Raw genomic sequence first — 15,663 nt, 5'->3', positions numbered from 1 at the left:
GTGTGAGCAAACGTTCGGTGAATATTAAAGTAACCGGAAGATATCTGTATTCTGTTACTCCGCAAGGGATTACTTGTTATGCCGAGTTTAACATCGAAGACGATGAAACTTTAAAAGATTTTTTGAGGACTCCGGATGAACATCGGGAATATCTTATGATAAAAATGTTGGAAATGTACGTTAAGGCTGAATACGTTCGCAATAATGAGGTTCTGCAAAGTAGGGATATCCTCAATCATCAGGTAGTTATTTTGGAGCAGTTTTAGCCGAACAGGTTCCGGGTGAAAACAGGAATCGTGAGTATACGCAACACATATAAAGCCAGGCCAAGTAAACTTAAGTATACATGTACATGCGCGCCCTCCAGCAAATCCAACAAATCCCTGCAATAGGGGAGATTATGTCGAGCCTCGACCTCGCGTCCGTAGCCTCGCCTATCAACCCACCTTCTAGCTAAAGGAAGAAATGTTGGAGGTGGTACATCCGAAGCGATGGGTGGTAGAGGTGGTTGCAATTGTAGGAACCGCTCCTAGGCCCAAACCTAATATAGAAACCGGTATCCTGAAGGCGTCTGACTATACGGGGATGGAGATGGTGGGCCCTAAGAAAGTCCCACATATCGTCTACTCTTCTAGCACGGAACGTCTGGGCCAATAAGTGCCCCTCCCATATGTACGAAGACATATGCTCGGCCTGTAGCAACAGTAGCTCTAGCGAGGCAGGTCCGGGATGCACAGGCGGAACCTCCATGACGACACTGTAAACCGAACAATATTAATTAAAGTATTTTTATTTTTCATTGTTTAACATTTTTAATATTTTATATGTTAGTTTACTATTTAATATGTTTGTTTCTTATTTTATATGTTAATTTATTATTTTTTATGTTAGTTTATTATTTATATGCTAGTTTATTATTTTATAAGTTTGTTTGTTACTCACCTATTTTTGACTATAATAAAATTAAATAATTAATTTTCATAACTATACAAGATTTAATTATTAAATATTCATATAACAATACTTTGTGTGAGTCCAAATGAATCACATTTTGGTTCCAGACTCGATATTTGAGGCCCAGTTGCACCAAGGTATACAATGTTCTTGTGTTCATGATGAGAAATATTTTCCAATTTATCACTCAACAGGTCTGTTATTTTATATGTTAGTTTATTATTTTATATGTTTGTTTGTTACTCACCTATTTTTGACTATAATAAAATTAAATAATTAATTTTCATAACTATAAAGGATTTAATTATTAAATATTCATATAACAATACTTAGTTTGACAAATATTGTTGTTTTCTAATATTATTTTCTTACGTTTGTTGACTAAAATTCGAGAGAGTTTGTGTTTGAACTATTAGCTTTTTTCAGATATTTTTGGGTTTAACAGATAATTAAATGATTAAATTCAATAACTACAAAGATACTACGCTAAAGGGCACTACATTTTACTACGCTAAAAGGGTACTACATTACAAATACGAGCACTACATTAGGGCACAAGATTTGGTAAATAAGGTCACATATTCATATATGTACAACAATAACATCTAAATAAGGTTAATTATTCCTAAAATAACAATTTATCTATTTTACTAGTCTTTTAGTAAATAAATAATCTAAACCGGATAAAAATAACAAATTAATTTAATCAAAAACAATAACGAAAAAACATATATCACAGTAAAAATTAACTAATTAACATTTTGTCTAACAACTAATAACAATTTTTCTATTTTACTAATTTTTTTAGCACACTAATAATATAATCCGGATAAAAAATAACAAATTAATTAAATCGCAAAACAATTACGAAATAACATAGAGCACAGTAAAAAATAACCAATAGGTATTTTTTATACATGAGTTTTAACAAAAACTAAATCGGAATATCTCGATTTTAATTTTCTAGAAACTTGAAAATTAGTGATTTGGAGCCGAAATGAGCAACTCACTACGAGATAATGCCTTAACTAGGATGTGAGACCGAAAATCTATAATTTTTGTGGGACCGGTGGACTCCAAGCGGATTTTTTTGCTAAAAAATTGGGGGGACCGCTGTTGGGAGTTTTTAAGGGGGGGGGGGGGGTGTGTTCTGTTTTGTTTGGGGAAGAAGATGGCCGGCTTATTTGTGTAGGTATAGCGCGTATATATAGAGCGCTATCGTATAGCGCAGTACATATGTGCGCTATAGCTTTTCCGTCCATTTGAGTTCAAGTATAGCACGGTATTTTACCGCATTTTTCCTCCATATATTTTTGTTCTTTGAGTCCAAAAGAACCATTTGTTTTTTTCTTTTAACATTTATTTTCATTCTGACCCCGTCAGTCAAAAAGAGAGAGAATGAGAGAGAAAGCAAAGCTCGTGGAAACAAGAGGATATTGGGACCCACAAGAAAAGAACATGCAACATCATAATTGTCTTTGATTTTATTTGTTCTATATATTTTATTTATTCATAACTTTCATTGGTAACGGTTGTTGAGTAGATTCTGCAGTGAACCTATCACCTTCTACCACGTCATTTTGTCTCCATTTGTTTAAAGAAACATGAAATGCGTCCATTTGTTTGAGTAATCAATTTCCTTTTGCAGTGGGGTTGGCCTGGAATTGTTAAAGATTGCAACTTTATTTTAAGTACATTTGCATTTTGGAGAAGAGAGGAGTACTGGACTCTGGACTCTGGAGGAGTAAAAGGAAGAGAGGGAGAAGATGGGTTTGCTGACAAACAGAGTGGAGAGAAGTGAGATTAAAGCAGGAGACCATATCTACACTTACCGAGCTGTCTTTGCTTATTCTCACCATGGTAAATATTCACTAATTCCTCAATTCCTAGTCCACATAAAGCTAGAAATTAATGAGAATTTTGCATGTTTTCCATTTTCATTTCATCACTTTTGGCCCAAAATTTATGATCTTTGATCGATGCATATCAGAAAGCGGAAATGTGGGTTCTTCTGAATTACTATTTATCTACTATTTGGTTGCCTTCTTTTTCCCTTGCATTCTGCAGATTGCTGCTGTGTAAAGTTCGAGTTTAAAGTCCGCCGATTTCATCTTAGGTTTTTCTGTTTCTTTTGTTGTAATTTCTGCTTTCATTTCTTTTTCTTTTAAACCTTTGATTAATTGATTTGGTTCTAAACACAAGATTTGTCTTTTCACAATGATTTTCAACTTTCTCCTATGTGCTTGAGATTATTTAATCAAGTATTAGCTTTTATTTACTTCCATTTGTTAATTTGCCCCTCTCTCGTTTGACCCACAAATTGTGTAGAAATTTCCTGCATTAGAAAAAAAATAACTTTTTGGTGCTTGAGCAATAAATAGCTTATTCTATAAATGGGGGTTCATATTTGTGTATGGCTTCAGTAATGTACATTTGCTTAATCTAGGACTTAAGCTATGCTCAAAAGCAGGAAAAGTCTAAGGCTAATTAAAGTAACGCGGATAAACTTTTGAGAGGCCATTTTACCTGATAAACTCAACTGGTCTAAACTTATCTGTTTCACTCAAACATAGTGGGATGACATTGAGCAAATTAGACTAAAATAGGCATCGAAGGTGTTGCTTACCATCAGCCAGTTCTCTAATCACTGAATTCCATCCTATCAAAACCACGTCTACCTTGATGTTGCATTCAGAGTTTTCTTTTACAGATAGATGTGCTTGTCTATTTTATAGTTAAAATCATGACGTCTTATGTGTACTTGGTTCAACTCTTAAACACCTCAAGACTTCTTGAGTCTTGATTCATGAATTAAATGGTAAGCTTCTTTCATGTGGACATAAATCTGGTCTCTGCAGGCTCCTTTTCTTATGAATTTTCTTCACTGACTCTCTGGTCTTTTCATGGTGTGATTATTAGGGGATTAAAAGACAGCAGTAGAACTCTTAAAATTGGCTTTGCATGCCATCTATACCTTATGACAATAATAACTGGAAAAGCTAATTATACATAGACACACTAAGAGACCCTCTAATATCATGTGTATGGAAGTACTTCACCCTCATCAAACTACTTAAAAAGTTCGCTATGGATACTTTGATCTTGGTTGATCTGAAAAAATGGCCTTCCAAAAGAGAAAAACAAACATTTTCCTGTGAATCAGCTGTGGTTACTAAGACATACAAGTCATTGTTGAGTCACTGCTGGTTCATACTTCATATTGATCCAATTTATCATACTATTTGAACTAGTGTTAAATGGTGAGTTTCATTTCTTTTTCCAAAAACAAGTAAAGAGACAGTCATCATATTTCACAAGTCTTAGCTTCTAAGCAATTTGGTGGGATAGGTATTTTTGTTGGTGGGAGCAAAGTGGTTCATTTTACGCTGGTCGAGAGCTCTTCAGATGCTGCTGATGAAATATCAGGCCTTTCTTCGTCCTGTCCATTCTTTCCCGACTGTGGATTTAGGCTCCCTAACAGTAATGTTGTTCTTTCTTGTCTGAATTGCTTTCTCCGTAATGGTTCACTCTACAGCTTTGAATATGGAGTAAGCCCCTCTTTTTTCCTTGCCAAAGTGCGAGGGGGCACTTGCACTACTGCTGTGTCAGACCCTCCAGAGATGGTTATCCACCGAGCAATGCATCTTCTCCAGAATGGATTTGGGAACTATGATGTGTTCCAAAACAACTGTGAGTACTTTGCGTTGTATTGCAAAACAGGTCTTCTGACACTTGATAGATTGGGAGTTGGAAGAAGTGGACAAGCTTCTTCTGTTGTTGGTGCTCCTTTAGCTGCACTTCTTTCCTCCCCTCTGAAGTTGCTAATTCCTAGTCCTGTTGGCGTGGCCACTGTTACAGCGGGAATGTACTGTATGAGCAGATACGCTACTGACATTGGTGTTCGAAGTGATGTCATAAAAGTTGCAGTCGAAGACTTAGCTGTAAACCTTGGCTGGGGAAGCAGCAATGAAGGAGCAATTGTGGAACATGAGGATTCTAATCACTTACTTGACAGGTGACATCATTCTCATGGTATTGCATATAAAATGCTACTGATGTTGTACTTATCAATTTGGGATAATTAGTCTAGTTCACATCTTATCATAAGCATTCTGGTCCAGGAACTGCCATTTGGCTGTCCATGTGCGCCACCCATAATGATCCTATTGTACATTGAAAGTAAGTTATTGGTGTTAGTTTGTTATCCTGCATACTAATATATGTCTTCACAGTTTCTTAGCAAGTCATTCTAATTATGGAGCCAAACTTTTGGTACATAATAGCTGAAAATATGGACTTGTTACAGAATACAAATTATCCTTCCCTTGTCACACCTCCCTCCCATTGTTGAGCCTTTCCTTTAATGATTGACGAAATCATTTACTTATTTGAAGTTGGTGGGTATTCTTTCCAAAGCTAAATCCAGCTAGAACTCTGCCGGATTCAGGGCAAATTCTGGGATGAAACCGAGAGAAGAGAAGTATTCCACGGACTCCCTGGCCTTCCTGTAGTAGAAGGATAACCTTCTGATATCGACAACAAACTTTTCAGACCTCTGCTCTATCTATCAAGAATGTCCATTTCTGGTTACCAACAGATTTTCCTTATCAAAGAATTTCTATGTAACATCATTTCTAGGTACAGACAATTTTACCTACTTATGATTTTCCCTATTATTTAATTTTGACGAGTGAGGTCACTGTGATGTTTTGGTTGAAAATACACTATAAGGAGTTCAGATCATTCTACCAGTTTCAAGCTAGAGTTGACAGGGTAAAAATAAAACCACTAAGTATTCATGCCTCTTAAAAACTTTGTGCCTTCTGGCCACAAGCCAGAAATGCATAAAACTTAGCTACATAAAATGTCTAAGGTTAAGTTTAGTTTAGTTATATCTGCCAAGTGGGAAAAAAAAAATCAACTGCAGCTCAGCAGCTGTAGTTTCTGGCGCATAATTTCTAAAGCTTGACATCTAATTAGGCCATTGGCTTTTGGGTCCCGCCACCAGGGATAGAGTTCCACTTTGCTAAAGCAAGAGAAAGAGTTGCAGTAACAATTAGGTTTGGTGATCTTGGAATGCACTTGGCAGTACGGTGCATGCTGCTGTCATGCAGTTTAATTGCCTTAGAGATCTATATATTCTCTCGTTCATTCAAGAGAATAAGAGGCTGAACTTTCACCACCTTCATTTATGTTCTCATAACGGGGATTAGGTTATTCTCTAATAGAAATAGTAATGCCATGACAGATTTACGTGGAGGAACAAACTTAAATAGCTTAGTTAATCTCGTTGTATCATTTGTAATTCTACTAACTAGTTAAACTTACATAAAATCATTTATGTCTACAAAAAGGTTCAGAATATGTAAAAACATGGTTCTTTATCCTCTGCGCTTATTTCAAGAGTAGAAAAATGGAGGAAAAGACAGAGAGAAATGCAGCAAAATAGATGGAGAAAGAAAGTTCACCCTATTCCTCAAAAGTCCCTAGTATAGTATTGAAAGTTATCTCTTTTCTGTACAATATGCAGTTTACAGTAATAGATTTCTCATAAAAGTGAAAGCCTGTCAGCTATTGGGAAGAAACCCCACCATGTTCGATTCATCCTATAATGGTAACTCAGACTTTTTGAAGAGTCGTCATTGTTACTTCATGTTCATTACCATCATTTTCATTTAACTTTGTTTGAGTTTGTTTGGACTTCTTGCTGCTATCATCTTTGAATTGTGCTTGGCTTGCCAGTTCATTGACCTCCTTCACAATCCCTTCTATTCTTGATGCTATTTCTATGAGCAGTGATGTTAGAGTGGCCATTTGAACAATTTCCATGAGTGATAGCGCAGTAGGTTTCAAGATAGACTCTTCTGTACCAGTAGGTGCCTCTTCAGTTTTGGGATCTGGGGTTGGTATATGCTGGTAACTTGGGAGTGTCTTGAGGGCATTTTGAAGGCCTTCTACCGAAGAATTCATTTCATCAACAAGTATATCTAGCTTTGTTGAATTTGTCAACGTTTTTATCATACTCGACAGCTCTTTTAGCACGTTAGAGGAGCTAGTACCTAATCTCATGCAGACGTCGTTGAGAGGCTTCTTAAGGAACTCAGGAGTCTGTGGTCACAAGCAAAAACAAAAATGATATAAACGCAATTACTAGCTTCGCAGAAAATATGTTAGCAAGACTTGTTCAGAAAGCTAGAATTTTTTGAATAGGAGTGCTTCTTTTTACCTCAGTATTGGAGTTAATGCCTCCATGGAGAGTCTCAATGCAATAGGCACAGCTTCTCATTGAAGCTCCAATCTTGAGGTACTGTTTCCATGGATGTCGGAAATTGAATTTTCCATGTGCTGGCTCCCATCTGGCAAAATTGGCCTGTAATACAAGAGGTAGAGTTTATCTTATATTAGCAAAACTGGAGAGAGTTTTGATATTACATGCTGGATCGATCATTATTTGAGAAAGTTGTTGACTAACCATGGATTCTTCAGCAGCCTTAGAATTAAGTACACATCTGTATCCTTGCAATCTCTTACTGGAATCTTTCTCATCTAAATTTTTACTGCCATCTACTCTGAAGTTCTCAGCAGCATATCCTGAAATATTAAAGTCCAAAAACTAGTATTAGTTTCTTCATTCATTGAGAGCATACACTTGTGATATCATTGTTCAGTTATCTAATGCATAGTATTACCTTCTAAGGAATCAGCAAGTTTTTGAAGGTTAGTACTAATGAGATGATGCAGCTCCGTCCCAGCCCAAACAGGACACAAAATCATGGTAATGAAAAGACAGATGGTGGCCCCAATAGCAATAGTGGAGACCCTTTCATGAGCCAATTCAACCAACTTATCAACGCGATACCCTGACACTGACACTAAGCTGAAGGTAAGAATGAAGATCATGGCACCATAATCAAATCGCGCTTTTATAGTAGGTATAAATCGAGAAAAGGTTGCTGTAGCAGCTGCAAGGAAGATATGTTTAAAACATGTGAGCAATCCACAACTAGTATAAAGTTCTCATAAACATATAGTAATAAGAAACTGTTACTTACCTAAGAGAAAAACTGAAGCTTGGAGAATAATAGGTTCAAATCTGTCTCCAGATTGACTTGCAACCCAATGAACACCAATTCCTAGAGATCCGGCTAAACATGTTCCAATAGCTCTATTTACACACTTATATAGTGTAGAACCTGCCATATGGGAATCGGATTTTGACTCCAAATCAATACCATTACCAAAAGTCTGTTTGCACAATGAATTAATTCACACACAAAAAAAAAGAAGATAAATCATAGTGTGACATATGAATACTCACCTACAGTGTACTCAAAAACTACTACAACTGTCATAACTGCCCACATAGCATTCCCTCCAACGCCATCATACAAAGGCCTCATGTAATAAAACAGTGACACAATAGAAAGAGCCAATCCTACTTTGAGGCAATGAATAACCTTTTTTGGCTCATTTACAGCTAAATTCCATGCCTTGTCAAGAAACTTGGTGATGTTTGAAACAAACCCCATTACTAAGCTTAACAATCTACATGTTTGCCTTGACTCTGGCACTAAAATTTGCGAAGAGCCACTAGGCATATTGACCCTCCATTCCAAGCTTGCAGCAGACACTTCATTTTCCTTAACCATTTTTGCTAAAACACACACCTTGTCCAAACTTTTCGTTTTTGTCAGGTAAAATGTGAGATTGATTTGGTTAAGCTTTGAGAAGGACTGCTGAGGATAGAGACTTCAAATTACCATGTATTGGAGAATTCAGCTTTCACAATCAAAGCTGGAAAACTTCATGAGTTGCTAGTCAAGTATGTCATATGCACATATATATACTCATGCTCCAAGATTTGATTTTGTACGTTTGTAGGATTGTACGGGAAAACTTTATATTTTAGTTAGGTAAGTTCAGGATTTTTTATTTTAAACAAATAGTGGGCAGGGATTTGATATTCAAATCTATTCCTTGTGCTTTTTCTATGAATACAACAGTGTGCCTAAAAACTAACATATCAAACATTAGTGGAACCTAATGTAAAAACGTCATCAGTTGGTTTTTGTTTCATTTGTTTCTCGACTAAGATTATCCTCATATCTTGATTAGGTTATCCTTCATAGATAATAAATCATGGCCTCTTTTTCCTTCAGATTTCTACATATATGGAGTCATAAATTCTAAACAAAATAATAGTGGAGTTTATTAAAATTGCAATAATGAGTCCACCCTCAGCTTGCATTTCAATCAAATCCAGAGTCCTGTTTTCCCCTTTAGCTTCTTTCTAATTCTATCATAAGTATAGTGCAATAATCGGTCCACCACAACGAAATGGAAGCCAAGAAATTTGGATTCCATTTGAGTTTCTTTGTTGTCCTTCTTATCCTTCATGTTATACATATGCTATCGATAAAAAAATTTATTAAAAAAAAATCCCTTTTTAAATGAGAATTTCCTAATCTTCTTAGCACTTGCACTCCACTGCTGCTATTGGTTTTCTGCTAAGAATCCAAACGAATGGCGTGCATATATTCATAATTAAAATATCAAAATACTAAAGCAAGAATTCAGCAAAATCTATGAGTGGATAATGAAATTCTTACGTGCAGCAGTTATAGTATGAAAATACATTTGATTTCCCACGCTATTTTGGTCAAGCCATCTTGATATATTATACCTAGAGTTTGATTATAATTAAATTCTAATAGTTTTAGGATTTCCCAGGGAAAAAAACTTTCTGCTCCGCACTTAATATTATCTTTGTGTTTATGCTTTCTCCTACGCATGTCTGCTTAGTGCCATATGTCTAGACAAAATGGAGAGATAGGGGTGACATTAGGAAATCGTCTCAACTTGCCGCTAATCAAAAAAGTAAATCGTCACAACTTGCCCATATAAGAAACCTAAGAGTTTAAATTCACTGATGAGTGACGATGTAAAAGATAATTATAGAATCATGTCACTTATAAGGTATTATCGATAAATATTTTATCTTTATAACATTAATTATACAAATGATAACTAATAAATGATTATAACATATTAGATTACATTGATAGTGTAACAAACCTTTATACTGTGTGTTATATAACTTAATAAATTCAAAAAGAAAAAAAGATATAGTACAAAGTAGACCTCAAAAGTTATATTTGGAAATCGTCCTCCAATGACTTTGTAGTAATTAGGTAAAATCATTTCTGCGTTGGTAAGACCTAAACTTAGGCCTTTCTCTGTGTTGGAACAACATGACCTAATTCTGCACTACTACTACTACTAGTGCATGCTTTTTTAATTCAACCTAGCTAGAAAGGCCCTTTAACTCTTCATATTTAAATTTGATTTCACGTCCAATACAGTACGGAAATGTTTAAAAAAACAAACCGTTTATGATAAACGGCTAAGATTTAGCCTAACAGCAACCCCCTCTCCCCAAAACCAAACATCACCGTGATTTAATATCTAATTAATTATGCTTGTGTAATCAAGTTAGTCTTCAAATTAGGTCACGAAGCACGACTGACGTACGACTAACCTTGTGCTTTCATGAATATTCCTCCTTATTAGTCTGCTAATCTATTTTAACCTGATAAGTGCTATCATCACTTGGAAAGTATCAAGGGAACTTCCCTCACATTACACGAACAACAACATATACAATTTGAAAAGCTATCTCAACTATCAAATATTAATTAGTTAAACTTAACTTAATCTTTACATAAAGTTTAATTTTTTTACACTGATAAATTTTACACTGTTTGTAGGTCTTGAAAGCTAATATAACATATTAAATTGCTAGTGCAAAATTTCGATTACACTGTCAACGAATGTAAATTAAATCTTGTTATGTATATCGCCTTATGAACAGCGGCGTTTTAGCAAGCTCTTAACATCATGTTAGCTACCATGCATGCAAAACAGAAAAACATACTTGGAGAACCCCCCTACCTGTTAGTATTTATAACTTGTACTTCTGCTAATTTCAACAATTAAATGAGCTGTTTTCGAAGTCAATTGTGCTATGTTTTACCTCTGTATATGGTCAAAATAGATTTCGGCCTTCCTACGTTCGATCGAGTTCAAGTGGTAAGAAGTCGGAGTGGGATTTTGGGAGTGAGCTCCGAAGACAGTATTAACAAGCCTCGAGTCCGAAGGCTGCTCGAGGAGTCGATTCGATAACCTTATCGAGCCCGTGACCAAATCGATCCGCAAGGCATTGCTTCGAGGTCGGAAATGCGTGACGCCCATCCCGAAGGTCGAACTCGAGCCAAGACTGAAGGGCTCGACCCAGTAATGAGTTCGAGCCAGTATCGAGCTCACAGACAAGAGTCGTTGCAATAGCACCAAGAGAGAGAATCTTGGCGGGAATCGAGGAAGAGACAAATCATCATGGGTCCTCCACTATATGCTTTATTTTATTATTTTTTGCTATAAATAAAGTAATGACCCTCTACTATAAAAGGGGATCCTTGTAAGCTATGGACACACTAAATACACGGGAAAAAAAGATACCTCCTTGTGCTTGTTTTACTTCATTTTATTCGTTCTTTCTTATTCATTATTCCCACTGTCATAGTCAAGAATATTCGTATTGCTATCTTTCTATACGATTTGTATCAAAAGGGTATCATGTATCCTTATAACCATACATAAATTTAACGTTATCCGATTTTTCGGGTAAACAGTTTGGCGCCCACCGTGGGGCTAAGGATAACAGTGATTGTTTGACATAAATCTGCAGTACACACCAATTTACAACTTCAAATCAGCAATGGCTTTACCTATCGACCACGAAGCCGGCCTTAAAGATGAAACCAACAACTTGGCACCCGGGGGCGGAAGGCCACTTGACGATGGCACTGAGGCTCGAATCGAAGTACCCGAAATTCGAGCCGAATTACCATTGGATGTCAATTCACGAATAGCTCTGGAGGCGAATCAGCGTTCCAAAACCGGAAAAAAGCATTCAGGGCGGTACTCGATCCGTAGCCCGAGATACCCATAACGCGGGGGAAATCGGAGCCAGCTTACGTATGATTTTCGAGATGCTACAAGCCCAACAAGTAGCGATAGCTCAGTTACAGAGCCAAACTAATATACAAAGCAGGCTGGATCCCAATCCGCTTCGAGAAATCACCCCCAGAACGGAGCCCGCCATAGTAAAATTAAACGAGCAAGAATCGGGGACCACTCCCGAAATTACTAAATTGCTCGAAAAACTCACAAAATGAGTCGAAGTCAACGACAAGAGAATGAAAACATACAATGCCAGGGTCGATCAAATCCCGGGGGCTCCACCAATGATAAAAGGGCTGGATTCGAAAAAGTTCATACAAAAGCCTTTTCCCTCGAGTGCGGCCCCAAAACTAATCCCCAAAAAATTCTGTATGCCCGAAATTCCCAAATATAATAGTTCGACTGATCCTAACGAACACGTCACCTCTTACACATATGCCATCAAAGGTAACGATTTGGAAGACGATGAGATCGAATCCGTGTTGTTGAAAAAGTTCGGGGAGACCCTCTCGAAGGGAGCAATGATCTGGTATCACAATTTGCCGCCTAATTCCATCGATTCTTTTGCCATGTTAGCAGATTCGTTCGTAAAGGCACATGCTGGTGCCATTAAGGTTGCAACAAGGAAATTGGACCTCTTCAATGTAAAGCAAAGGGGTAATGAAATGCTGAGGGAATTCGTATCCCGATTTCAAATGGAACACATGGAATTGCCACCGGTCACAGACGATTGGGCCGTACAAGCTTTCACCCAAGTGTTGAACGAGCTGAGTTCGATAGCGTCACGTCGGTTGAAGCAAAATTTAATTGAGTATCCAGCAATAACTTGGGCAGATATACACAACTGATATCAATCAAAAATTAGGGTCGAAAATGACCAGTTGGGAGCTCTGTATGGACCTGTGCATCAGAACAGGACAGCTACTAAAAACCAAAGGGAGATCAACAGAGAACAAAGGTCGAACAGAGACCGATATCAACCGTACGTCGCAGATCGGATGAACAACAGTCCAACGCGCAATACAGTTCAGAACAATCGAAGGATTGATCGAGGGCAAAATTCTCGGGGACTTATGAGCAAGAGCGGCTTTGATAAATATTCTGATCCTATAGAAGCACCTCGGTTATCAGAGTATAACTTCAGCGTTGGTGCATCCGCCATCGTGTCGGCTATCGGACGCATTAAAGACACCAAGTGGCCTCGACCCATGCAGACCGATCCTGCCCAAAGGAATCCCAATCAAATGTGTGAATATCATGGCACCCATGGTCACAAAACGGAAGATTGCAGGCAACTAAGAGAGGAAGTAGCCCACTTATTTAACAAAGGGCACCTTCGAGAATTTTTGAGTGATAGGTCAAAGAACCATTTTAAAAACAGGGATTTTGGCAAGCAAAACGAGCAAGAAGAACCGCAGCATGTCATTCACATGATCATCGGCGGCACCGATACCCCTCAGGGACCAATGCTTAAACGCACTAAAATATCGATTGGGAGGGAAAAGCGATCTCGGACTCAAGATTACGCACCCACGGGGACTTTGTCCTTCGATGATAAAGATGCAGAAGGAGTCATCCAACCTCATAACGATGCACTAGTAATATCAGTACTCATGAATAAAACTAAAATTAAGCGTGTGTTAATCGATCAAGGTAGCTCGGCCAACATCATCAGATTGAAGGTCGTAGAACAGCTCGGTCTGCAGGACCAGATCGTATCCACAACTCTGGTTCTAAACGGATTCAATATGGCATGTGAAACCACCAAAGGCGAGATATTCTTACCAATAAACGTAGTCTGAACCATCCAGGAAACGAAGTTTCACGTGATCGAAGGCGACATGAGGTACAACGCCCTTTTCGGAAGGCCATGGATCCACAACATGAGAGTTGTACATTTGACCCTACACCAGGTCCTCAAATTCCCGACATCGAGAGGTGTCAAAACAATGTACGGAGAACAACCGGCCGCAAAAGAAATGTTCGCCGTCGAGGAAGCGAAATCAATATCCTCACCTTCGCCGATAAAGGGATCGAGCTTAGAAGGAGAACGGGACACCAAATAGCAATCACAGATGTCGGCTTCGACCCAGCCAAATAACCAGAAGATCAAAGAAGATGATGGTCAAAGGGTCCCTCGATCTTTCATGATTCCCGATGACTCCAATGCCACCAAATCAACAATTGAAGAACTAGAGCAAATCACACTAATCGAGCACTGGCCCGAGCTAAAGGTATACTTGGGAACGGGGTTGAGCCCCGAACTCAGGAAGAAACTTGTTCAATTTCTTATCGATAACATTGATTGTTTTGCCTGGTCCAACTTAGATATAACAGGGATCCCACCGGACATAACGATGCATCGGCTAAGCTTGGACCCTAGGTTCAGACCGGTGAAGCAAAAGAGAAGACCCTAGTCTGAGGGAAAGCACACATTCATAAAGGACAAGGTAACCAAACTTCTCAAAATAGGGTCCATTCTGGAGGTGAAATATCTCGAATGGTTAGCCAATGTAATTGTAGTGCCTAAAAAAGGGAACAAACTTAGAATCTGTGTGGACTATAAGGATTTGAACAAAGCATGTCCCAAAGATTCCTTTCGGCTGCCCAACATCGATCGCATGATCGATCCCACGGCCGGCCACGAGATCCTCACTTTTCTCGATGCCTATTCCGGGTATAATCAAATTCAGATGAACCCAGAGGACAAGGAAAAGACTTCATTTGTCACCAAATATGGAACATATTGTTATAATGTGATACCCTTCGGGCTAAAAAATACAGGGGCTACTTACCAACGCCTAGTAAATAAAATGTTCGAAAAACAAATAGGTAAATCAATGGAAGTTTATATTGATGACATGCTAGTTAAGTCCCTACGTGCAAAGGACCATTTGACCCATTTGCAGAAACGTTCGAGATTTTGAGAAAATACAACATGAAGCTCAACCCCGAAAAATGTGCTTTCGGGGTCGGTTCGGGCAAGTTCCTCGGTTTCATGGTGTCAAGCCGGGGAATCGAGATTAACCCCGATAAAATCAAGGCCATCGAAGACATCACCATCGTGGACAGCGTGAAAGCTGTACAAAGACTAACGGGACGGATTGCAGCCTTAGGCCGATTCATTTCGAGATCGTCAGATCGAAGTCACAAATTTTTCTCTCTACTAAAAAAGAAGAACGATTTCGCTTGGACCCCGGAATGCCAACAAGCATTGGAGGAACTAAAACGATATCTATCAAGCCCACCACTACTTCACACTCCAAAAACGGACGAAAAACTTTGTTTGTACTTGGAAGTATCGAAAATCGCCGTAAGTGGTGTCCTAGTTCGAGAAGAGCAAGGTACGCAATTTCCCATTTATTATGTAAGTCGGACCTTAGGAGAAGCAGAAACTAGATATCCGCACCTAAAAAAATTAGCACTTGCACTGATAAGCGCCTCTAGAAAGTTAAGACCATACTTTCAATGTCACCCCATATGTGTATTAACCACTTACCCGCTTCATAATATTTTGCACAAGCCCGAACTATCAGGTCGGTTGGCCAAATGGGCCGTCAAACTCAGTGGGTACGATATCGAATATCAACCTCGTACGACCATCAAGTCTCAAATTTTAGCAGACTTTGTGGCCGATTTCATGCCAACCCTCGTACCCGAAGTCGAAAAAGAACTCTTATTGAAATCGGG

The 15,663-nt window shown here is 38.2% G+C and overlaps 2 protein-coding genes across 2 annotated transcripts; one reads left to right on the top strand and one right to left on the bottom strand.

Annotated features, from left to right (window-relative positions):
* Positions 1 to 2,603: 2,603 nt before the first annotated feature.
* On the bottom strand, positions 2,604 to 8,654 carry LOC107791707 (aluminum-activated malate transporter 10-like). The gene is made up of 6 exons (XM_016613823.2): positions 8,273 to 8,654; positions 8,007 to 8,147; positions 7,644 to 7,916; positions 7,427 to 7,545; positions 7,181 to 7,324; positions 2,604 to 7,062 (listed from the first exon to the last, which is right to left on the bottom strand). The coding sequence occupies exons 1-6, from the start codon at positions 8,601 to 8,603 to the stop codon at positions 6,574 to 6,576; spliced, it is 1,497 nt and encodes a 498-aa protein (XP_016469309.1). The 5' UTR covers positions 8,604 to 8,654; the 3' UTR covers positions 2,604 to 6,573.
* On the top strand, positions 2,704 to 5,168 carry LOC107791708 (protein LEAD-SENSITIVE 1-like). The gene is made up of 2 exons (XM_016613824.2): positions 2,704 to 2,814; positions 4,303 to 5,168. The coding sequence occupies exons 1-2, from the start codon at positions 2,721 to 2,723 to the stop codon at positions 4,971 to 4,973; spliced, it is 765 nt and encodes a 254-aa protein (XP_016469310.2). The 5' UTR covers positions 2,704 to 2,720; the 3' UTR covers positions 4,974 to 5,168.
* Positions 8,655 to 15,663: the final 7,009 nt, after the last annotated feature.

This window comes from Nicotiana tabacum, chromosome 19 (genome assembly GCF_000715075.1).
Source record: "Nicotiana tabacum cultivar K326 chromosome 19, ASM71507v2, whole genome shotgun sequence".
Lineage (NCBI taxonomy): Eukaryota > Viridiplantae > Streptophyta > Magnoliopsida > Solanales > Solanaceae > Nicotiana > Nicotiana tabacum.
The sequence above is the reverse complement of the archived record's forward strand: the minus strand, read 5'-3'. Positions and strand labels throughout refer to the sequence as shown.